General features: G+C 47.6%; 1 protein-coding gene across 1 annotated transcript in view; it reads right to left on the reverse strand.

Moving 5' to 3' along the window:
• Positions 1 to 2,490: 2,490 nt before the first annotated feature.
• Positions 2,491 to 23,921, reverse strand: part of Rgs9 (regulator of G protein signaling 9) — a 65,803-nt gene continuing 44,372 nt past the window's right edge. The window contains exons 10-19 of the mRNA XM_051179592.1: positions 23,780 to 23,809; positions 22,755 to 22,816; positions 21,862 to 21,975; positions 20,375 to 20,490; positions 16,984 to 17,071; positions 15,708 to 15,846; positions 13,496 to 13,581; positions 10,732 to 10,849; positions 3,886 to 4,370; positions 2,491 to 2,670 (exon numbers count right to left, since the gene is read on the reverse strand). Of these exons, the coding sequence (XP_051035549.1) occupies positions 2,520 to 2,670; positions 3,886 to 4,370; positions 10,732 to 10,849; positions 13,496 to 13,581; positions 15,708 to 15,846; positions 16,984 to 17,071; positions 20,375 to 20,490; positions 21,862 to 21,975; positions 22,755 to 22,816; positions 23,780 to 23,809 (1,389 nt within the window). The 3' untranslated portion in view covers positions 2,491 to 2,519. The remainder of the gene's footprint in view (positions 2,671 to 3,885; positions 4,371 to 10,731; positions 10,850 to 13,495; positions 13,582 to 15,707; positions 15,847 to 16,983; positions 17,072 to 20,374; positions 20,491 to 21,861; positions 21,976 to 22,754; positions 22,817 to 23,779; positions 23,810 to 23,921) is intronic.

Here is a 23,921-nt window from a genome sequence, read left to right on the forward strand (position 1 = left end):
GGTCCAGATTGGCATCACCTACAATCTCATTTTAAGGTAACCCTGCAAATAAAGGCATCAAAATAACCAGCCCTCACCCCCTTTACCTTCAAAGGGACACCCAGACTATCTCAATGACAGTAGATGTGCCCCCTTTAGTAGAATCTAAAATGAGCTATACTCCTGAAGAGATGCTGCATTAATTAACGGTTGACCTGCAAGGATTGGCAAGCCAAAATTTTGCTCGCACACCTGCCCAATATTCATTTTTAGACATGCATGCATGGGGAAATTACTGAGCAGGCCCAGTATTTATGTCCTATGTATGATAAGCTGTCGGAGTCTAAACGCAAGTCAGGGATGCTTATTTACTAGTTGAATTCTGATACACTTGAGGGTTAAAAGGAAGCAACATAACGAGTCTCCTTCAAGGACTTTCTATGTGAGATCAAGAGCTGTTCTATTCAGCATTTTGCTCTTAGTCTCTGTCCATTGTTGGAACCAAGCACAATCCCTGGAGGACCCTGGGGAACAAAACTTCTTCGGGGTTGGCAGAGACCAAAGACAAGGTATAGCCTGTACTCCCAAGCTTGTTTGTTTGTTTCTTCTGTCCTTTCATTTTCTTTTTCTTTTTTTTCTTTTTTTCTTTTTTTTTTTTTGGTGAAAATCAGAAAAAGGAGATGTATTCAATACAGACACATTGGGAAGAGAGACAAAGAGATTGTGTTGTGGTGGCCCCTTCACACTTCCAATAAGAACCAAAATTTCTCAGTAGTGATGGCCCTGACATTTTGGACAGATAGTCTTTTGTTGTGAGTACTGAGCATTGTGGGGTATTAAGAAGCATCCCTGGTCCTTGCTTATGAGCTGCCGGTAGCAATAGTCACTCCCCACCCCAACCTTGACCTTTGAAATTGTTTCTAGGCACTGTCCGACATCCCATGGGGGACAAAACTTACCTGGTTGAGAACCATTAGGTGAGCCCATGGAGTTGGCATGGTACAGGGCACCTAATAAGGACTCAGTTAATAAGTACCTGTAGAGCAAGTATCTGGAGTGAAAGGTGGGCAGAGCATACTAAGATCCACACCTCCAGCCTGGTGCAGTAGAAGAGAAAAACTGAGTGTTTCATACTCCTACTGCAAGGAGTGGATAGCAAGACCTGGTTGCTGTAGCCCAGGACCCTCCAACAACTCTGCAGTTTCCAGCCAATGGCCATGTACAGCTGAGGGCTGATGTAGGACCATTCTCAGGCCCTATATGACTTCTCTGACAATCACTTTGACTCAAGGATGTCCTACAGATACCCGGTCCAAAACATTCTTGAAATTGACCTGCCCCTGCATCAGGGCCAGTAGCCCTTCCGTTCTCTCCCGAATCCCATTCTGTGATGGCTAACTTGCAATGTCCACTTGATGGAAAAGACTCCTCTGGGTGTGTCCATGAGAGTTTACATTAAATAAAAGTTTAACTGAACAAGGAAGCTCATGGGCAATACTACCCCATAGTTTGGGGTCCTGAACTAACTCGCAAAAAGAACACGAGCTGAGTCCTACCACCCAGCATTCTCTGCTCTGTTTCCTGGCTAGAGATACGACTTGACCAGCTACCTTAACCTCCTGCCACCAAGATCTCTCCACCATGACCAGCTGCATCCACAAATTGTGAAGCAAAATAAACCTAGCCTTAAGTTTCTTTGGGCGGGTGTTTTGCCACAATAACAAGGGTAGCAATTACAGGCTGGGGAGACAGCTCAGCAGTAAAAGGCCTTGCTGCTCTTCCAGAGGACCCAAGTTTGGTTGCCAGCACCCATGTGAGGCAGCCCACCAACACCTATTACTCCAGATACAAGAGATCCAACTCCCTCTTCTGGACTCTGCAGGCATGTGCACTCACGTTTGCACATATTCACACAGAGTTCCAACTACATACACATAATTTTAAAAGTGGAAGGAAGGAAGGAAGGAAGGAAGGAAGGAAGGAAGGAAGGAAGGGAGGAAGGTTTTGCCATGTCTGCTTTATCCTCTCTAAGCAAGCCCTGTCTTAAGGAATCCAATGTTCCAAGAGACCCTTTCCCTAGTCTATTGCCCTTTCTGTGCAATGCCACCCTTGGGGACTACCATTGACTTTGATCAATTAAATAGTTGTGTCCAACCCAGTTCAGACAGAGAGGAAACTCTTTGAAGTGCCTCAGTGTCCCCTTACCCACAAAACCAAAGACAGGTGTTTAACCTACAAGTTACAGGTTGTGAATAGTAATAAACCCAGGCCTATGCCAGTATCTCAATCCAAGAAAATCTTCCAAATGACCCTTTTATTGGTTTTAAGGCAGCAAGGGATGGCTTCTGGCCCACATGCCTTTCTGGCCAAGCAAGGGAAAGTCAGGGAAGGAGAAAGGTGACCACTGGGAGTCAGTCAGGGCACGCATCTCTGCACTCCACCCCATCCACACTTTCCAGTTCTCCACCATCATTCTAATGCACTTGGGTTTGGAAGCAAGTGTGCCCAGGCCTGATGGTCTTCCCAGCCCAAGGCCCTGCTCAGCCTGCCTTCCCCTCAGCCAGGCTCTCCCAAGGACAGATGACTTCCTTTTCCGTAGTCTGGTCACCAGACTCTCCAGCCCCGGTGTCATCAGAATCCATCAGGCAAGGCCCACTGTCAGTAGGCATTTCCATTTTGATCTGGAAAAAGCTGGGAACACAAAAGCAAGTGAAGAGAGAGGGAGGGTGAGTAATCTCCACATGATCCCAACAGTCCCAAAGACTAGCATGCCAGGGGACACTGGCCCAGGGTGACAGGTGCAGCCATGGGACCTATATTTTTCTGTCTCTTGAGGAGACTGGAAAGGCGACGTTATAAAAGTCCCATCCCATCCCCACACTTGAAGTGGGGCAGTGGCCACAGAGCCAGAACTTTCTCTCAGCAGAGCCAGCTGAGGAGAATCAACAGACTCACATCAGACCCTCATCATTTCTGAAAGCAACAGAGCTGCATACCTCCCCCTCCCCCACTTCCCCCTCCTCCTCCTCCTCATGTTCCTCTTTCTCCTCCTCCCCCTCCTCTTCCTCCTCCTCCCCCTCCTCCTCCTCCAAGTCACACAGACCAGAAGGGAACAGTAGTCAGTGCTCCCCGCTGTCCCCACACTCACTGCACTGAAGAGGCCACACTCTCTGGGTGTCACAGCAGTCTAAGACTTCTGCCTGGCATATCTTTCTCCAAGACCAGACAGGGTCAAATGTAGGACTGTGTCAACGTGTTTGGGGGTGACCCTGACTGTCCCCTCCAAACCCCAGGAAAGACGAAGCTTCAAGGTGGCTCTCTGCTGTGAATCCAGGCACTCTTGGGCACTGGCTCTGCACATAGTGGCAGCCTCAGGGCACTTGGGGTTCTCAGATTTCAGACTGTTAGAGCTGCCCAAAATAGAATTTAGAGGAGCTACTGTAGCTCGGTGGGAGTTGATACTCCTTATCTCAGACCTCCACAGGAACAAGTATCTTTTTGAGGTCCTTTAGGATAGCAGGCAGGCATCTGTCTGTGAGGACCAAGGAGGCCAAGACACTAAAGATTTGTGATGGAGAAGGGTGAGAGTCCCTGGGAATCTTAGAGACATCATGGCCTGTGGTTACTGCTGAGACCCTTTACAGATACAGTGAATTGACCTAACAGTCTTGGGACAGGACAGTATGTGGACGAGAATGCACAGAGAGGGAAGCTGCCCTTTTACCACCTCTGGAAGAGGGAGAGTTGATGGGACTGAGCTTCTGGGGGCATTAGGTGACTTAGAGATGTGTCTGATCTCCACAATCCCGTGGCTCTATCAACACCATGAAGCCACGCCCACACCCACTGTCCACGCCCAGGCCCACTGTCCACATGCAAACAACTCCAGCCCCTTCAGCTTCTTACTTGGCCACTTTCTTGGGTTTCAGCCTGGGCAGCTGTTGGCCCATGTCCCCCAGAGGCTGCACCTTCCCGTGTGAAACAGCGGGGCACTTGGGTGAGAGTCTGGCAAAAACCGGGGATGCCAAACAGCCCCGTCTCAGAAACCTTCCAAGGGACAGAGCCACACGGGCCTTGGGAGGAGCCCTGGGTTGGCCATGTGGTCTTGTCTGGTCCACAGAGGTCTCACTGCTCTCAGTGACTGAGGGCCCACAGTTGGCACCAGACCAGCTGGTTTCCCCCTTGGGCTCCAGGCCTGAAGAACTCTCCAAGGCCACTCGGATGGGAGAGGGGCAGATGGCGATGCTGGGCCGCCGGATGAAGCGACTTGGTGAGGGAAAGGGCCTCCTGGGGGAACGACAGGATGGGGAGAAAGGGCTGGAAGGAGAGGGAGGCACGCAGGTCCCTGTGTACACGGCCAGGTGAGGGCTGGGAGCCAAGTGCTGACCTGACTGTGGAGAAGGAAAAAAGGAAGGTTCAGTGAGGGTCATGTCTCCAGCCACCAGGGCTGACAAGCCATGCTCAGCTAGTTGGATCTCCTTCCAATGGCAATGGTGCAGATCTGTTGTGGTAGCCTTCTGGCAGGATTGATATAAAAGCCTACCCTGAGATACCTGTGATACTGACATAGCCATTCAAAGGCCTCCTGCCAGGACTCATCTGTCACAAGCTGAACTTCCAGTCCTGGGATGCTAGAGTATAACCATGGTGAACCTGGTTACCCCTCAACTCAAGTCTCCAAATGAATAATGCCTTGTGTCTTTCACACCCCATGTCATCTCTCCATCACTGTTGACCACAGCTTTAGACACTGTTTTGTTGCTGTATGGTGTGTGTGTGTGTATGCGCATGCGTGCGCACTTCGCTGGGAATCTAACTCATGATTTTGCCCATGCTAGGCAAGTGTTTCACCACTGAGCCACATACCCACCTGAAAGGCATGTAACAGCTTCACTTTAACACAGTAGTGCAACCGGGGAGCCCTGCAACTGGTGCCCTGCTGAGCCTCCATGCTTGAGGCCACACCCCCCACCTGTGTCCGCCCTGAGAACATTCTAGGGCCTCAAATCCTAGGACCTGCCCAGGCCTACCCCCATGCTAGGCAAGGGACGCTGGGAGAACACAATAAGGCTGAGTGTCAAATTTGCAGTAAAGAGACAGATGATTCTAGAGGAAGAGGTGACTCTGTGATCCCACAAAGAAAAAGAAGCATCTCATTGCCCTGGCCACCGTGGCCCCAGTGTGTTTGGGGAGGAATGGGGAGGGGCTGGTATTGCCCAAGTTGAGCAGGAAACTAAAGCTGAGTTCCACTCAGGGTCTTCACTGTTACCCCTTCCTTTGCAGGCCACAGGGGTCAACTGGTGTGGCTTCTGGGTGTCCCTCCCGAAGGCCTGCTATGGTCATATAGGACATGAAAGCTGGGTATGGACAGAAGTTCTGAGAAGAAGTGGGTGGTGTCTTAGGGACAGCTGAGCCACTACTGATTCCCAGAGAGGACTAGAAGGGCTACAATGAGGAACCAGCCTTCTCTGAAACAGCCACATGGATGCCTTACTCAGAGGGCCCCGGTCATCCTTCAGACTCTAAGACTGAAGGAGGCTGCCTGAGCCCCGGGCAGGAGGCCACTGACTTCAGAGTGAGGCTTAGGCTCAGGTCACTCAAGCAATCCTGTCCCAGTGTAAAGTGCAGCACAGTCAAGGACCACTGAGAGGGACAAGCTCATTTGTCACACAGCAATAGAAAATTAAGACGATGACTAAATGCTCCTCCACGCCTAGATGTGTGACCCAAATGCCCCTGCTGCTCCTAACAACATGCGTCACCGTCCTATTGCCCGTGTGGCTTCCATGTCCTGGGAAATGGAATAAAAGTATCTGAATGAGGAAATAAGCTGGAGTAATGGGAGATGTCATTCTGTAAATATGTTTCTCTTATTGGTTAATGAATAAGGCACTGTTGGCCAATAGGAAAGCAAGATAGGTGGGACTAGGAGATGAGGAGGAGAGAGGAAGTAGTAGGGAGGAGATCCAAGATGGAGGATGGAGAGAGAACACCAGCCCCTCTCTCCAGTAAGATAAGACCACATGGAAATACTTTGATTAATTGAAATGGGTTAATATTTAAGACAGAGCTAGCTGATAAGAAACTAGTAACAGGCCAACAGCATTATATCTAATACAGTGTCTCTGTGTGTTAATTGGGGCTGGTGTGGTGGTGGGACCAGGCAGGGGAAAAAAACCTACTCATAACAGGAGAGAGTCGGGGGATATCAGTGAGGTTCCTACTGAGTTCACTTGAACCTCACTGCCTTGGAAAGTGTCACAAACTCCTGAGTTCACCCCACCTTTGAGATAAGAAGTTTGAGGACCCTGGAGAACAAAAGACTTAACCAAGACAATATGGCTTGACTGTCCCTTTATCCTCCTCTTCCCCTCCCCACTTTTTCCCACCCCATTCCTTTCCCAGAACCGTTTCCTTTCCGGGATGAATGGTGCAAGGTGGCCACTGCCTTCCCTCCCTTCTTCACTTACCTGGCCCACGAAGGTCCTTTCTGGGTGAATGGTTTGGTTTGGCTTTCACTTTTTGTTTTTCTAGCTCTTTCTCACAATGAAACCACAGGAGTTCACACTCTGTTCCTACCATGCAGGCCTGGGCTTGTGCTCTGCAACCCAGCCCTATACCAATGACATGAACAGCAAAGCAAGTGGCATGCAAGACACGTGGTGAAGAAATGCGACAGGAGACAGATGAGTAGAACTTGATTCAGATTTGTTGTGAGCAGTGTATTTTATTGTGCAAGGGAGCCAGAGAGGTAGGGCAGGAGCGTGAAATGAGGCGGTGGGTACATCAACAGGGAGACACAACCACAGGGCTTGTAATGGAAAGCAAAGCAGACAGTGCAGCATCTCAGCTCACTTTTGTTCCATCAGAAACTGGCTGGGAAATCAAAGACCTGTGGTCGCATTCATCATTCAAGGACCCAGACCCTTCCCCTCTTCTCCAAAAGCAAGTAAAGTTGGTGTCATAATGAAAACTCAGCTTAGCTGAGAACATCATTTCTCTGGTTAGTCATCCCACTGAGCACAGTCTCGCATAAGACCTTCCTAGCTGGAACTAACCCTCACTTCGGTCATAAAACATGGGGCCACAGATCTGCTGATTACTACCCTGTTACTAATATAGCCTTCTCTTAGAAGCTAGAGGATACAGAGACATACTTTATACCTCAAATATAACCCATTGCTGTCTAGAGAGTGCAGAGGATGCTGCGATAGTAGAGAAGTGAGATGGTCTAGGACAATAATGATTTAAATGTTCCTAGGGTAGTATCTGAACAAGAAAGAATAATGGGTGACTGTGTTGAACAACACTGACGGAACAAAGCAAGACACTTGAAGACCATGACGTGTCTAGGGAGTCTAATGGTAATGGTGGTGATGATCATGGTGATGGTAAAAGTAATGGTTATGGTGCTGGTAGAGGTGATGTTAGTGTTGATTCCGGTGGTGAGTACAATGGTATGGTGGCAGGAATAAGGACTGCTATAGTGTTGGCAATGGGGATGATGACAGGATGGCGATGATGGTAACAATGACAGCAGTGATGGTGGAGATGATGATGGGGATGGAGATGATGCTGATGGTAATGGTTAAGATGATGATAATCTGTAGTGATGATGGAAAGGGTACCGATGATAGTGGTAAAGATGACCACATGATGGTGATTAGGATGTGATGATGATGGGGATGATGATAATGGTGGCTGGTGATGATGGTGATAGCGATGATGATGACAGTAGACATGAGTAGATTCCTACATATGTGGTAAAGAACCTGAAACAGCATACTGCAGTCTTCCAGAGAATGAGAGCCTTGACAAGCCAAGCCTGGGGAGTGGGGCAGCACATGGATAGACCAAAAATGAACAGGACCTAAGCACTGATGAACTCTGTGGTTCTACCACTCTAGCCACCACGCTGCTGGCATGACCTCAGCATGCATGGAGTGATTAGAAGGGACAGCAAATATTCTCTGGTTCCATGTGTCTCAAACTTTCTGCCAAAGTAGGCCAAATAGCGGGGGAGCTGGGTAAACACACATCCCCCAGGAGACTTAGGAGGGCCATGCATGAACCTGCACAGCCGAGCATGAAATGACTTTGATGTCTCCAACGTTAACCTTAAAAATTCATGTGCATTTTGCATTCCATTTCATAATATATTTATGGTTGTTTTAATGTAAATTTTTTAAAATTACCTTAATCTCCTCCTATTCTAAATATTCAAGTAAAATTGGCATCCCAGTTCTGGAACTGATCTTGTAACAGGCTCTCTTTTCACAAATGACTAAGCAGAGCTGGCCTGTGGGTTGCTCAAGACTACATGGCTTGTGTTAGAACTGGACCCGGGCCCAAAAGGCTTCCTCGGAACCCAAAGTTCTTTCCATTCATTCATTTACTCACTCATTCTTCACGTGTTTATTCATGCAGTCATGTAACACACATGTATAGAACTTCTAAGTCTTGGGCAGTCCAAGAGGGAAGCTAGATTTTGCCCTTCCCCTCATGTCACTCCATTTATAAAGGTTCATTACCTGAAGCTTCTGCCCTGGGACTCCAAAATTCTTCAACAGAAAAATTTAAAAAGCACATCCCTGGTGCTATCCCAGGGTAACTGGTGAAATCTGGAAGTGTCTATCCCCTATGGAGTTGGGATTATCTTGCTAGAATGAAACCAATGACCACAAGCTACTTATATTGGCTTAGATAGTCTTCAGTGACCTGGCCCTGCCCACCTCGCTCACCTTGTCTTGTACCATTTCCTCATCCACCAGGCTCCAGCCACCTGGCTTTTCAGTTCACTCCAGACCATTTCCCACCTTTGGGGCTTTGTCCTTAGAGTTCCTCTCTCTGTGGGACATTCTCCTTGCTTGGTCTACATCCTGTGACAAATCTTTCTCATCCTCTGTTCCTCTGCCACTGCTTCCAAGAGGTCTAAGCCTACACAGAACACATCTTCCTTATCATGGCATCATACCCATTTCCTTTATAACTTATTCAACAGATTTTACCATAATTTTGATTAACAATTACTACAATGAACTCAATTCCATACCCTTCCCTGTATCCATATATTTTTCAGTGGGACTCTGATATAATTTTACTAAAAAGAATAGAGTCTATTTCCCTTCTCCTCCTTCTCCCCTCATGAACACACATGGAGACTTATGCTAGCCTCCAATTCATTATGTATGTAAGCAGGACCTTGAACTCACAATACTCCTGCCTTCACCTCCCAAGGTCTAGGATCACAGGTGTACATCACCATGTTTGGTTTTATGTGGTGGTGAGGATTGAACCTATGACCTCATGCATGCAAGGCATGCTCTACTCTACTCACTGGTCTGCATTCCTAGCCCTGATTCTTCACTCCTTTAACCTAGGAGGATTCTCTGACTTTCTCTGGCCAAGAAAAGATGACTGAGACCATGGGAAGCCGTCTGCATTTCTATTTTGTCCCTTGCAATTCTGCCACTGCCCTAAGACCATGCCTAGGCAGAGCTGCTGGAAGACAGAAGATACATGAAGCAGGGTAGACATGTCCAATTTTCCCAGCCCAAGCTCCTGTAAGCCAAACCCCAGACATGGGAGACAAGCAAGCCAAAAACAACAGCTACTAAAATGATCCCATTTAGTAACAATAAAGGCGTACTATTGCACGTCACTCTAGTTTGTGGCCTGGTGCCATACCACCAAAGCTTTTGTCAGGTCCTAGACCACAAGTTCTATTAGAGAAGAACAATGTCATTTTGTTCATCTATGCCCTGCACATAGAAGGTACTCAATACATGTGTGGAATGCATGTGTATTCCTGATTTAGAAGATCGGTCTCTTACACCGGCCTTTTTCTCTTTTGCATACAGGTATATGGGGTTATTTATTTTCAAGATAACCTTGTGAGCTTCAAAGTCATGGATTGAGTTGTCCTCTCCCCTGAACACTGAGACAGCCTAGTCTATAGTGATAGAGAAAGGTAGCTCCAAAGTCTGTTACCCAAGCATCAGTGTCTTTGTTCTTTAACCAAAGAGATGACATCCTCAGCAGGACATCTCTCCTTACCTCCTCTGGACTGAGTCTTTCATTCCTATAAGCTATTTGTCAAAACATTATGCACAAGGGAATGGGAAAATAGAAAAGACATAGCTAAGAACAAGCCCACTAGGAAACATCCCAGCAATGCCTTTCTGGGCAGGTGTAACAGGGGAGACCAGGGATGGGACTTAGAAGAGCCCTGTGGAGGGATCTCAAGTTATTTTGGAAGTGGCATCTGAATTGGAGAGATGGGGTGAGAAGATTCACAAAGCTATTCTAAACAAATACTCCTCAGGGCAGTCGCCTTGGAAGGTGGACGGTCAGTTTTTGATAAGGTGGCACACAATGTAACCTCTTTCTCCTATGCATCTCAGCACAAGTTCCCTAAAGCAATGTTGGCGGGTGCTGCTACTCACTCGTGTGACAACTCCCTGTCATCACCAGCCCTGCTCCTTGGTGACTTGGAGTAGGAAGACAAAGCCCTGTAACTCCTGACCTAGAAGGTTCACTTTGAACCCTACATTGTGCTGATGGACAATGAACCTTCTAGACACTAATCCTTCTGCGGGATGTCGTTGCCTGCCCCATGTGTGCGCACATGCGCGTGCGCATACACACACACACACACACACACACACACACCCCCACCCCAGATTCAGAAATTCATTTAGGAGGAGGCAGCTCCTTTTTGAGTTGGCTCCTGCGGTCCAGCTTGCTCATGACCTGGGTGATGTCCACTGTGTTGGCCGCTTCTCGAGCTTTCTCTTCCTCTTCCAGCTGCCTCAGGATGACGGGGCTTGGGCTGGAGCGCAGATGACGCCTCATAAATGGGAGGGTAGAACTACAAGAAAAGATAGATGAGTGGTTGGAAGAGAATCAAATGGCTTGCCTGGTAACCCTGTCATGCCTGGTGACATCGACATGCCTGATGATACTAATATGCCAGGTGACACTGACATGCCTGGAGGAGGTTGGGGCTAGGAGGTCAGAATTGGGACATGTCTCCCATTTTGCCAGTAAACTGCAGAGAGGACTTTCAGAACCATGTCCAACCTTAGTTCTTTTCCCCATATGGAGAATGGGACCATAGTGAATACAACTGCCACCAAATTTCAGGTGAGGTCCTAGAAAGATTCTTTGATGGCAACAATGACAGACACACCATCTACAGTGTCTAGAACTCAATAAAAGATCTTTAGGATCTATCTCCATGTTATCTCCACAAGATCTTCAAAGAAAAGGGCATATGGGGTTGGATGATTGGCTCAGTGAGGTTGGATGATGATGGCCTCAGCGGGGTCAGTGAGGTCGGATGATGATGGGTACATGGGTTGGATGATGAGGACATGGGTTGGATGATGGGTCCCAGAGAGTTTGAGTCTTGAGTAAGAGTCAGGACTCAGAGAATTTGTTTAAGAAGACAAGGTGTGAGGATGTGGAGATAGTTCACTTGACAGCACATTGACCAGAACTTGATTCCCAGAACCCATGTCAAAAACCCAGTATGGTGGTGCAGGTGCAGGTTTGTAATCCCAGTGCTGGGAAGAGAGAGACTGTGGAGCACCGGGGTGCTGGCCATCCAGCCTGACCTACTTGAGTAGCTCCAAGCCAGTGAGAGGTCTTATCAAAAAAAAAAAAAAAAAAATCCAGGATGTAGTGGGGTGAAATAACATAAGGTTGTCCTCCTCTGGCCTTCACATACGTATCCATACACACACCCGCACACATGCACACACGCATGCACGCATGCACACACATACACATACTCACACATAAAGAACACTGAGCTGTCCCAGAGGGCCCCAGAAGTTTCCTCAGAGGGTTAGTGGGCTACAGCCACTCTTCTCGTATACCCTATCTCAGGATGAGTTAGAAACTTACTCCAAAGCCAAACATGGATTCCCGTGACCAAACTGACTACCACACCCTAGGAGTCAGGACAAGGTTTGAAGGGCTTAGGGGATGGAGCTGAGACATACAGCCTCGGGGGCAGGGGTACATAGATTTGGGGAGCTAGCATTTATGAAGCAACAACAGACTAAAGACTGAGGACTACCCCTAATTTCTGAACTGTGTGGGTCCCCAGAGCCCTTGTCTCTACACCAGAGAAGCAGGATGCTCTCTTACAAAAAAAATCAAAAATCAATCAATCAAAAACTCAGCACCAGCTAATGCCACCACTTCTGCCAAAGGGGAGGTTTGTGCCTTAATTTTTAATAGATTTTCTTAGACCTGTGAGACATGGAATGGGTTCCTTCCCACTGTACCCCCTCCTGGGTACAAGTCAAGTGTCACTCTGTGCGAGCATTCGCCCCTTCCCAAAGTCAAGTACTCCAGCAGAGGTCTCTGTCATCCAAGGCACTCGGTGTCCAAGAAGGATCCTCTCGGAAACCCCATGCCTGGGACATGCCATGCCACGTCAGGACAGAAGTGTGAGACAATCTATCCCTTACCCCACCCCAGATGCTTTCTGACAGAAGTTCTGGGTTTATTGTGGCCCTTTATTGCAGTTCCCGGGGCCACTCGACTCCCTTTCTACGTAGCCCTAGCACAGTGCCGCAGCCTTCCTTCCTCCCTCTCACAGGGCTGCTGTCCTCAAGGACAAGGTGGCATATTCTCTCATTAGCTCCTGCGATAAAGGATGCCCCCCCCCTTTAGAATTGACTGAAGATGGTGCAGCATTGGCTGAACAAATGGGAACGTTTACTAAACACAGGGGCACAGGGCCATGTGGGTTTTGAAATAAAACCTCTGCCAGAATTTCACAGCTTTGTTCAAACTGTTATTTCTTAGTCTTTTAAATCTTTAAATAATTGGTGTCAGTCCACCTCTTCCCTCACCCCTGGAAAAAAAATGTTAAAAAATAAAAAAAAGAGTTCAATTTGTTCATTGGAGTATGACATCATCCATTGTCCCAGTGTCCCTGTAAGACGAGGTGATAGAAATCTCCAACTAGTTAATGGACTTCTAAAAAGCAGTCCCCAGAGGTGCCAATAACAGTTGGGGTGTTACTGTTTGCATCTCCCAACCATCTCTCACTTTCTCTTGGTGTGCACTTAGCCTCCCTTCCCTCCCCCCACTTTCTCTCTCTCTCTCTCTCTCTCTCTCTCTCTCTCTCTCAGGTCTTGCAACAATAGAGATACAAAGATTTACCTTAATTAATTCTATTCATCAGTTTGGAGTTAGGGAGGTAGGGTGATTTAAAACAAACAGTGAGACATCTCCATTTGCAACACTCACAATTATCGGTCTGATAATTAGGGCCCTTAGATCCGGAATCAGGGAAGCAAAACTTACTGGAGGCAATTACTAAGGGAATCTTGCTGGAGGGCATCTCTAAGCAAATGAGGCCCTCCTTTGCTTGCACAACACTTTCCAGCCCCAAAAATGTCATCAACCAAATCTCCACGCCAGCCATTTGGCTTCAAGGGGCCTTCAGTCTCTAAAGTAAACAGTGGCTGCCAGCGATTAAAGACACTTCACTTGCCTTCTCTTGGTGGTTCCCTGCGGTTCGATGGCTTTGGCCAGCATTTCTTTATAGATCGGAGATTTTAAATAGCGAGCGTAAGAATCCTGGTGGGAACAAGAGGAAACAGTGGTTATGAGTCAGGGAGAGGGGGGATGTATTGGAGTAGAATATGCTCACCACTTCTGAGCTCTTTCTCCTGGACAGCAAAGTTAAGGGAAATTTGTTTCCTTGAATAAGGTGTGTTCAGGGAGATGTTAACCCCATTAACACCCATTTCTCCCTGGTATTTAGGGTAGAGAGGCAAGATAATAAATACAATGCAAAACGTTGAAAGGACCAAGACTTAGGCCTCTCTTATGGGAAGGTTTCCTAGGATCTGAGCACGGTAGGGAGATTACCCTCCCCCTCCCCCATTGCCTGGTACTTTCAGGCAGCCGAAAACTCCACTCACAGCTAATATGAGGCAATGCCCACCACAGCAGCCCAGCAATGGAGAACAGTCTCGAAGATCTCTTAAACCCTAACGACTAGTTGGCAGTTGCAATGGTTATGAGAAACGGGATGGAACCTGGAAACAGGGACAGTGAGGACCTCGAGCCATGTGGAACTTGTCACCACCAAAAACGGCCTCTGAGAGGCGCAGAGCCCACTGCAGACATACAGCATCCTTCTGTGACTCACCCATGCAGACATGTGCCATTCTTTTCAGGAGACAGATGCCTCTGCCTCATCCTGGCTAGTGTGCGTGCTTATCTGTGCACACACATGCAGTAGTCGATACTGTATCTCTCTTGGTCATTCCCTTTACTTTGGAGGCAGGTCTCTTGCCCAGCCTGGAGCTCCTTCACTTTGGCTAGGGGCCCAGCAAGCCCTTGGGGGCCCTCCTGGCTCTGTCTCCCAGCTTTTGATGTGGGTACTGGCCAACCGAACTCAGGTCACCATGCTTGCAGAACAAGCAGGTACTTCACCAGCTAAGCTACCTCCCCCAGCCCCTGCAGACTACATTTTTTAAGAGTCAAAAATCACAGGGAAACTATCTGGTGAGGAATGGGTGAAGAAGTCTGCGGAGAGTAAGGGATGATGAGTCTGAAGTGACCAGTATAGCACACAACAAAGCCAATGGAGGTTCCATGCCACAGGCAATAACTGTCATAATGAGAAGCCAATCAACTGGAAGAAAGCCTTGTCTGTCATAGGATTTTTGTGTGGCCAGCAGGATGGCACATCTAGTAACAACGGTGCTTGCCACCAAACTTGACGACCTGAGTTTGATCCTAGGAATTCACACCGTGGAAGGAGAGAACAAATGTAGACATGTACCCACAATCAATTAGCTAAAAAAAATTTTTTTTTAAATAATTAGGTATATCTAGGCCAGAAGATAGCCCAGTGGATAAGGGCACTTGCCAACAAGTCTGAGGACTTGAAAACTCACACAGTAGAAGAGAGAACTAACTCCATAACGGTGTCTTCTGACCCTACACACACACACACACACACACACATGCACAACATATGCACATACACATATGCACACACGCACTCTCAAAGAAATGAAAAAAAATTCATCTCTTGGAGTTTTTTTCAGAAAGTTATGTTCTCTCAGATTCTCCTTAGGAATTCTTCCAAGGAATTCATGACAATCCCTTGGAAGCTTCCCCTCTGCTACCATTTCAAGAACTACCTGAATTCTCACAAGGTTTATCTTCCAGGCCTCTGGATCGGTCAGAGCAGGAGCCATCCCTGCTGAGACCTTAGGTGAGCCCAGGCTCGGGAGGAACCTCCCCGGGGACCTTTTGGGGGACTTGCTTTATACAGAGACTTAAACAGTGCCTTATAAGCTTTCAACATCTCACAGCGATCATTTTGATCTGTCTTGGAGTCACTGACACTACGGCTGGTTCTACCAGCAGCGTGACTACAGAACAAGGAGCCCATAGGTGATTTCCAAGATCAGAGGGCCGGGGGCGGGGGAGGGGGTGTTCAAGGAAGGTCTAGCCCATTGGTAAGAGGATGAAATAGCAGGCAGCACTACCTCACAGGTCCCGAAAAGCAGTATCTACACCCCTCCCCTTTCCCACCTCTGAAGATCTTTCCTTGCAACTGTGAAGGGGTCCCCTGACCACCGAGCATCACCAGCACAGGCTGGCCCACCCCTGATCACCGAGCATCGCCAGCACAGGCTGGCCCACCCCTGATCACCGAGCAGCGCCAGCACAGGCTTGCCCACCTTCTTCATGAGCATATAAATATGAGTCTGAGCTGCATCCAGCACGTAGCGGTGGGGGTGTCTCAGCCCCTTCACGGTGATGTCCATGGTTTTGCCATCTATGTTGATCCATCGTCTTGCACCTGGTGCCAGGAACAGCCTGGAGAGCGAGAGAAATGTCCATCATACCCAGGCGCACAAGTATAAAGGGAACCTGAGTCCATGAGAAGGAATGACATCCGAGGAGCCAATGCTGGGCCCTTGGGTGGAAAGGCCCCGCTGGCCTGCTGCCTAACAATCAGCAACAGAGGCTGGAGCTCTGAGGGGCCGCTTCCCACCCTGTGGTGAGTAACCTGGGGAACCCACATTGCATGTGACTAGGAACTAAAAACACTGGGCCCTCAGAGCCCTAGACTGGTGGGACCATTAGGGAAATGACCACTGCAGGACAAGGGCACACACAAGCTTCCAGGATGAAGGCCAACAAGGGTAGGACTGTATCGCTCCACAAATTCCCCTTCCTCACCACCTGGCCCTCGGGAGCAGATCTGAACCACCTGACCCTTGAGAGCACACTGAGCCGCCCTGGGCTCTGGGGAGACTTGGAAGAGGGGCAGGGCTAGACAGAAACAAAATGTTGCTAGAGCCAGGAGTGGGGAATAAGATCTGTGCACACTTGCACCCCAAACTGGGCTCACTGTCTCACACACGGGAGATGCCCTTTTCCTCATTGTCTAAGGAATAGATTACCCATACATCCCTTGTCTCCCCCCCCCATCTACTACACACACACACACACACACACACACACACAGAGAGAGAGAGAGAGAGAGAGAGAGAGAGAGAGAGAGAGAGAGAGTTAAACACAAACATTCACACTGTTCTGGGCAGTGGTGGTACACACCTTTAATCTCATCACCTGGAGGCAGAGGCAGGTGGATCTCTGTGAGTTTGAGGCCAGCCTGGTCTACAGAGCGAGTTCCTTGACAGCCAGACAAAGCCACACAAAGAAACCCTGTCTTGGGGGAGAAATTGCACTGTGATTCAGGGTGGCTTGATTTCATCCATGGACACAATCCCCTGGGAACAGGAGACTGTTACCATCCATCTCACTTGGCTTGCTGCAGAGGAACCCCCAGACCTGCCAAACCACATACAATCATTTATGGCATGGCAGGTTCAGTGGCTGATGCTAGCCAGGGCCCAGTCAGCTACAAGGGTGTGGGACCCCACCCCCAGAGCCACTGTACCCACATCCACACGAGGGAGGCTTTCCCCAAGACACTGCTGAACTCACTTGTAAATCTCCTCTGCTTTCTCTTTGACCTTGGACTGATCTCCATACTTCAGGTCCTCACAGGCTTCCCAGAATCCCAGGTTCTCCCCTGCACGGGGAAGATGGGTCCATGCAGATGACACCAGGTGGGGAGTGAGTGGAGAGAAGAGGAAATAAAGGTCTTGGTGAGCATCTTCCTGTAAGATGAGTCACTGAGCACTGGTACATCATACGAGCACATGCCACTTAAGAGAGGGAGTCACTTCTGGGGTGTGGGAGTAGTTGGGACCCAGCAATGGCTCACCTTATGAATGTCCTCTGTCAAAAACTGGATTGCCACCCCCAAGCTTGAAGCAATTATCCACTCACAGGTTGGATGCTATCCTGCCCTTCAACAATACACGGGGCAGAGCTCCTAATAACCCACTCGCAATGGGCTGCCATGTTCTTTTTCTAAATAGACATATTTTTTTTTGTTTATTAGGGACACAGGTGTGGAGGTTAAGGACAAAACTGCAGTCGGTTATGTCCATCATGTGGTTACAGGGACTGAGGTCATCAGGCTTAGCCACAAGAGCTGCTGCCCACTGAACCATCTCACCAGCTCCCATACTCTCTCTGGCTGAGAGTTTATCTTTGGCAAACAGTTCACACAGGCTCATAGTTTTTTTTCTATGACTTCCACTCTAGAGCTTCCCACACTCTGCTGTGTCTCACGGCTGTGTGATTTCTGTCTGCTCTGTTTGACTGTGCCTTCTGTATCCACCCCCAGGCATCTTCCAGTCAAAAAGTCCTTGGAGTCTTTGACAACTGATGACAGACACTTCCTTACAGGATACACGGATACAAGGACTCCTAGTGAAGAAATTTTTCCTCTAGACTGAGAGTAAAAGGCAGACCCTTGAAATCCTTAATCTCTTCCCAATTTCACAGCCATGCCCCAGTAATTCAAATATGCTGGTACAGTGATTCCAAGTACCAATTTTACCTGAGAAAATCAAGATGGTATCATCAATAAGCAAGCATGTTCATTGCTTAGGACTAAAATTAAATGCGCAGTTGTTCACAAAAGCCAAAAAGTGGAAACAATTCAAAATGCCCATGGGGGAGGAATGGATAAACAAAATGTGGTACACATTTGCCATGGGATACATTCAGCTGTAAAAAGGACAGAGAATCTCTTTGCTAGGGGGCGTGGCCTTGTTAGAGCAAGCATTTCACCAGGGGCCGGGCAGACCCTGAGGTTTCAAACAGCCCATTCCAAACCCAGAGTCTCTCTCTCTCTCTTTCCTGCAGATCCAGAGGTCAAACTCTCAGCTACTTCTCCAGAACCATGTCTGCCCGTGTGCCATCATGCTTCCCACCATGACGATGGACTAAACCTTTGAAACTGTAAGCAAGCCCCCAACACACACATGGCAGCTCACAATCTTTTATAACTCCGGTTCTAGGGGCTCTGATGCCCTCTTCTGGCTTCTGTGAGAACCAGGCATACACATGGAGTACATATATACTTGCAGGCAAAACACCCATATTTTAAAAAAAAATAAATAATTTTTTAAAGAAAAAAACCTTAATTCCCCATGAACTGATGGACAGATGAACAAAAGTGGGTGTTCATACAGTGGAATCTGTCTCAGCCATACAGAAGTATGTAGCCCGCTAAGTAAGAAAGGGTCACATACTGTATGATCCCCATCATAAAAAGCATGCAGAATACCCAAATCTGTGTAGACCGAAGGAGAGCAGGGGGTAGCAAGCTGGGGAGAGGGAAGAACGGGGAAATTGCATACAGGGGTAAGGTGTTGTCTCTGAACTCTTCTAGAGTGAGTGGAGAAGCTCAGCATGCAGTTTGTCTATTGACCACTAGATGACACCATTTCCACTTACTACCAGTTGCTAGGTGCATGCTCCTTTCCACTCTTTTCTGAGGGTTATGGCATTATGTAATTAGGATTGATTAGAGAGAATGATTTACAGCAACCCATACTCTAATGCAATGCTCTGTGTGGGGTCGTCATCCAGACTAAAGGCATGTCCAGTACGATTTGCTTCAGGAGCAGGTCCACAGCCCTAGAGTTGCAAACCCAATCAAGAAGCTTCACAAGGGTGAGACTGAGTAAACAGACAAATGAATCCCATAAAAGCCAGTATTTCTGCAAAGGTGGCATAGGGATTGAGTGTGTAACTAGTTCTAATCTAGCCTCGTCCTGTTTCCAGATGGTTCTCAGTGGGTGAGACACTCAGAGACAGACCTTTGCTAAAGCCCACACCCTCCTAAGGCCTGGGAGAAACCAGGACAAGAAGTTACACTGTGTCTCGAATCACTTGCAGAACTTGAGACTACAAGGGATTGCAACTCAATCCAATTACAAAAGGCATCCCTGGGCTGGGTTCAGGTAAATATGAGTTTAAAGGCACCCCCCAAAATAAAAAATAAACAATAAAGATCCCTGAAGAGCTGGGAGATGGCTGGTCGGTTAAGAGCACTTACTGCTCTACCTGAGGGCCCGGGTTCAACTTCTAGCAACCATATGGCAGTTACCAACTCTCTGTAACTACAGTTCTGGAGAAATATGATGCCCCTTCTGGAATCTTTGGGAACTGCATGCACATTGTGTAGGGATGTAAATGTTAACGAAACACCCATATATAAAGTAAAAACAAAAGCAATGTTTTGGTTTTTTTTTTTTTTTTTTTTTTTTTTTTTTTCAAATCCATGGCAGGATTGACTCTGAAGAACTTCTAAGATGAGGGCAGCACAGCTGGCAGAGAAGCTGGGGAAGCTAGCTAGCTGACCTCTGAAGCTATATTTATGGAGAGGATAGCAGGCCAGAGGTCATGAAAGTGGATTAGAGGAACTCTGAGCAATGAAGGGGAAGTCAAAAAGGGATGGAGTCCTGGGAAGAGTGAATGAAACTGACCCATATTTTAGAGATGTGATTTTCCCCCCAGACTGCACTGTCCTTCTGAGCCTGTGGCCCTGGACCCAGGTAGGACTCTTAAACTTGGAAAAGCAAGAAGCCCTGTTTAAAAGCCTTAACAAGATATGGAAGCACCCACTGGGAAACTCCTAAAGCCCTAGGCTGGACATTAAAGGGACAGTTGCAAAAAAAAAAAACAAAACAAAACCAACCAACCAACCAACAACAACAAAAACCACCCTCGAGCTGTTGAGGCAGCTTAGTTGAGAGTGTTAAACTAACATACACTGAGCCCTCAGTACCTTCGTATCTCGGGACCCTGTTAAACCAGGTAGCATGTCTCATGCCTGTAATCCCAGCTCTTGGGAGGGAGTTGGGAGAACCGCTAAAGGCCATCTTCAGCTATGGAGAATTCAAGGCTAGCCTGGGCAGCATGGAATCCTGTGAGGGGAGAGGGGTGGAGGATGGAAGGAAGGAGGAGAACTCACCACTGAATTCCTTCTTGAGAAAGTACTGGAAGCTCTGACGACCCTTGGGGTCCCGGATCAGCTCACTGAAGTTGAAGGCCCATCGCTCTACACGCATCTTAGTTGGGACCTCCACCCTGCAGAGATGATGACGGGTAAATGCAGCACTCCTTGGGAGACAGGGGCTCTGCCCATCACTCGTCTGGGTGGGAGTGACAGACATCAGCCTCCAGCAACCATCACGAGGTCCTTAACCAAAGTCACCAGGCGCTCTCAATTTCGCTCTACCTCTCAACCTCTGCATGGACACACAACCCAAGTAGGCACTTGCCAGGAAGATGCAGCCTCCAACAAGTCCCCTGGAAGTCACACCCAAGATGTGGCCTCCCAGAGCTGAGGGAGGGCCACTCTGTGGAGCTCTGTGCCAAAAATATTCAGGGACAAAGAACTCAGCCTGGAGACAACCTGTCAAGAGTCCGGCTGCCACCTTTGTGGCAGGATAGAATTCCAGTGACATACTGGTAGGAGATGCTGTGGCACCTGTCACTCACCAAGACTTCCCTTTCACCCTGAACATATATGACTGTGACAGAGGTGTTCGTGAGAGTTAAAAGCTAGAAAAGCCCAAATGTCCTTCAGCAGAAAGTGCATGGGCACACAGGGAATGTCACTTACCATAACTGAAACAAAACACTGATTCAGCTCGCAACATGGATAGACTTTGAAAGGCTAGCATGGAGTGAAAAGTGCCTAATGAAAGAACCCATATCCCATGAGTTCATCTACAGGAAAAATATAAAGTAGGAGAATACAGATAGTCAAAAAATAGATTTACTGGGGGGGGGGGACAGCTAAAGGGCACAGATTTCTTTTCAAAATGATTGTAGTAGTGATTATTCTGTCAGTATAACAAAAATGTAATTGTGTGCTCTCAATGGATACATTGTATGATATGAATTACAACTCAAAAAGGGAAGAAAATTGAGACAGCGCCTCATGTATGCTAGGCTGGCTTCAAACTTGCTATGTTGTTTAGGGACCCTGAATGTCGGATCCTCTTGCCTCCAAGGTGCTGGGATTACAGGCAGGCACCATCATGCCTGGTTTATAGTGTATGTGGGTTGAACCCAGGGCTTTGTGAATTCTAGGCACTCTACAATCCATCCTAAGAAGGAAGTACGTTTCAGGCTGGGGGAATGGCTCATCATGCAAATGTGAAGACCAGAGTTTAGACCTCCAGAACCCAGGTAGGAATAGAAATGACCTGCAATGGCCTCTCTTCGGAGGCAGAGATGGGTTCCCTAGGGAAAGCTGGTGAACTAGACTACCCTAAATCGGAGAGCCTGTTCCTTTATTATTAAAGTGTAGGCACGTCGAGGAAAACACCTGATATCAACTTAAGGCCTCCATACACGTGAATATATGTACCACATACATAGAAATACTCATTCACACATGCAAGCACATCACATACACACACACTAAATCTCAACGTTTGAAATACATACAGTTTGGCATTTAAATCCCAGAACTGGGTATCATCTGTTATCCAAGGATTGCTTGGGAGGCAGCCTGACATGATGGCATCATTGGAGGAGAATTGCTCACTGTACTTGACAATTCTGAAAAGCAGACAGAAAGGGTTCCTGGAAACACAACCCAACGAGACCAGATAACTGCACAGGCTAGTTGTTCAGCTCGCCCTCTCTTCTTGTTGGTCTTGATTTGGTTAATAAGAAGCCTTATTACTGCCTTCTCGGAAAAATGCCCACAGCTCCTGGGACGAGCAGCCATTTGGAAAGATCTGTTCTATTATACTTGGAAAGCAAATGTTTTCCCTCCCTTGGTCAATTTTCTGTCCCCAGTTCAAACATGACTTCTTCACATGTCGTCAGCAGATTTTTACACTCCAAAGCTGACTCAGTTTGTTAGTGTCATCTTGGTGGCCATCTTGGAAACTGCAGTTGTCACAGATAAACAAAGGCCACAGAGCCTTTGATTCCACCTCTGACAGGATAATGCCTGTGCTTGGGGACTTCAGTTAACTATCTAAACCCTTTGAGACCTCAGTGGGTCCTGAAGTGGGACCTTCTGAGTTAATGCATTTCCTGATGTCTTATCTGTGTGTGAGGAAGGGTTCCTGCTACAACTCAGCCCACAGACACAGACATGCCTACAAGGGGGATGTCACATTTTTTTAAAACTGTGAATTGGGGAAGGTATGAAAGCTATTTAAGATTTTTTACAAGGACCCAACCCCAAGCCTAATGTTGGAAGCAAGAACTCACAAAACAGTTCATTGGAACCTAAAGTCATTCTACCCATGGCTTGTCACCTTTGACATTCTCTTGCACACCTTGCTTATATTTTAGCAAGACCAACTAATTAATCAGGGACATACCCTCCAAGGGACACCGAAGACTTCACTGTGGACCTCATTAAGGCCTGTTGGTAATACATGATCTGGAAGAGAGACAGTTATGAGAAGATGTCTGTAGCTATTAATCATGACTGTCTACTTGAGAGGATCTGGAAACCCCTGGGAGACACACTGGGCATGTCTGTGAGGGGTTTCTAGATTTGTTTGAGATGGGAGGATCCCTACAAGTGAGCAGCACCTTGTCATGGGCTGGGGTCCAGGATTGAAGAATCAGAAAAAAAGTGAGCTGGGCAGCCACATTCATTTCTCTGTTGTTTGACTGTGGATGCCACGTGACCAGCTAGCTGCCTCATGCTCTGGCTGTTTATGGCTCTCCCACAACATCCCCTAAAACTGTGGACCCAAATAAACCCTAAGCTGCTTTTTGCCATAGCAATGAGGAAAGTGAATGATACAATTTCCAACTCCCCACCCTTGGGTACCACTAACCGTGGCATCACACAGAGAGCCAAGAACACGGTCTTTTATCCATATCAATAGTGTGCTCTAGCACTTCAAGTCAGCCACCTCAGCAACAACAGGGCTCAGGCCCATACCTCAAACTCCTAGTTAACATCTCTAACCCAGCATGCATGAGTTTAAGAAAAGTCAACAGCTAGAAAAACTGTCCCAAGGATCATGTAAGTGAGATTAGGAGGCTACGTGCCTAAGCCCTCCTTGCAGAGACTGGCCAGAGTAAGTAGCCCTGGACAGATTCCAAATGCGTTTGTGAGAACAGGGTCCAGCTTAGGGAGGTGGACACCACAGCCTTCACCCCCACAGTCCTCCATGACCATCCCTCAGATGTGTGGCTCCAAGGGGCATCTCACATTCTGAGTCTTGGCATTTTCCCCTTTCCCACCTTACCATGATTGCTACCCACTGTTCTGGGGACAACTGTCTGAACCCCGCACATGGATTTCATTGCACTACTGAGTGCGGAGCACACACGCTTCACTAGAAGAGCTTAAAACGAGGCATCTAACTGGAACTGGGAGACTAATTACCTCTTTTCGGACAGCAGTGACCGTTTGTTTCTGTAAAACAACGAAGAAAACCCATTAAATCGGTGCCATTAAATCCATACAGCTCAAATGTCCATTTGAAAAAAAAAAAAAAAAAAAAAACACGCATTCTTCCTGAGAAAAC

This window comes from Phodopus roborovskii, unplaced genomic scaffold (genome assembly GCF_943737965.1).
Source record: "Phodopus roborovskii unplaced genomic scaffold, PHOROB, whole genome shotgun sequence".
NCBI classification, from domain to species: Eukaryota; Metazoa; Chordata; class Mammalia; order Rodentia; family Cricetidae; genus Phodopus; species Phodopus roborovskii.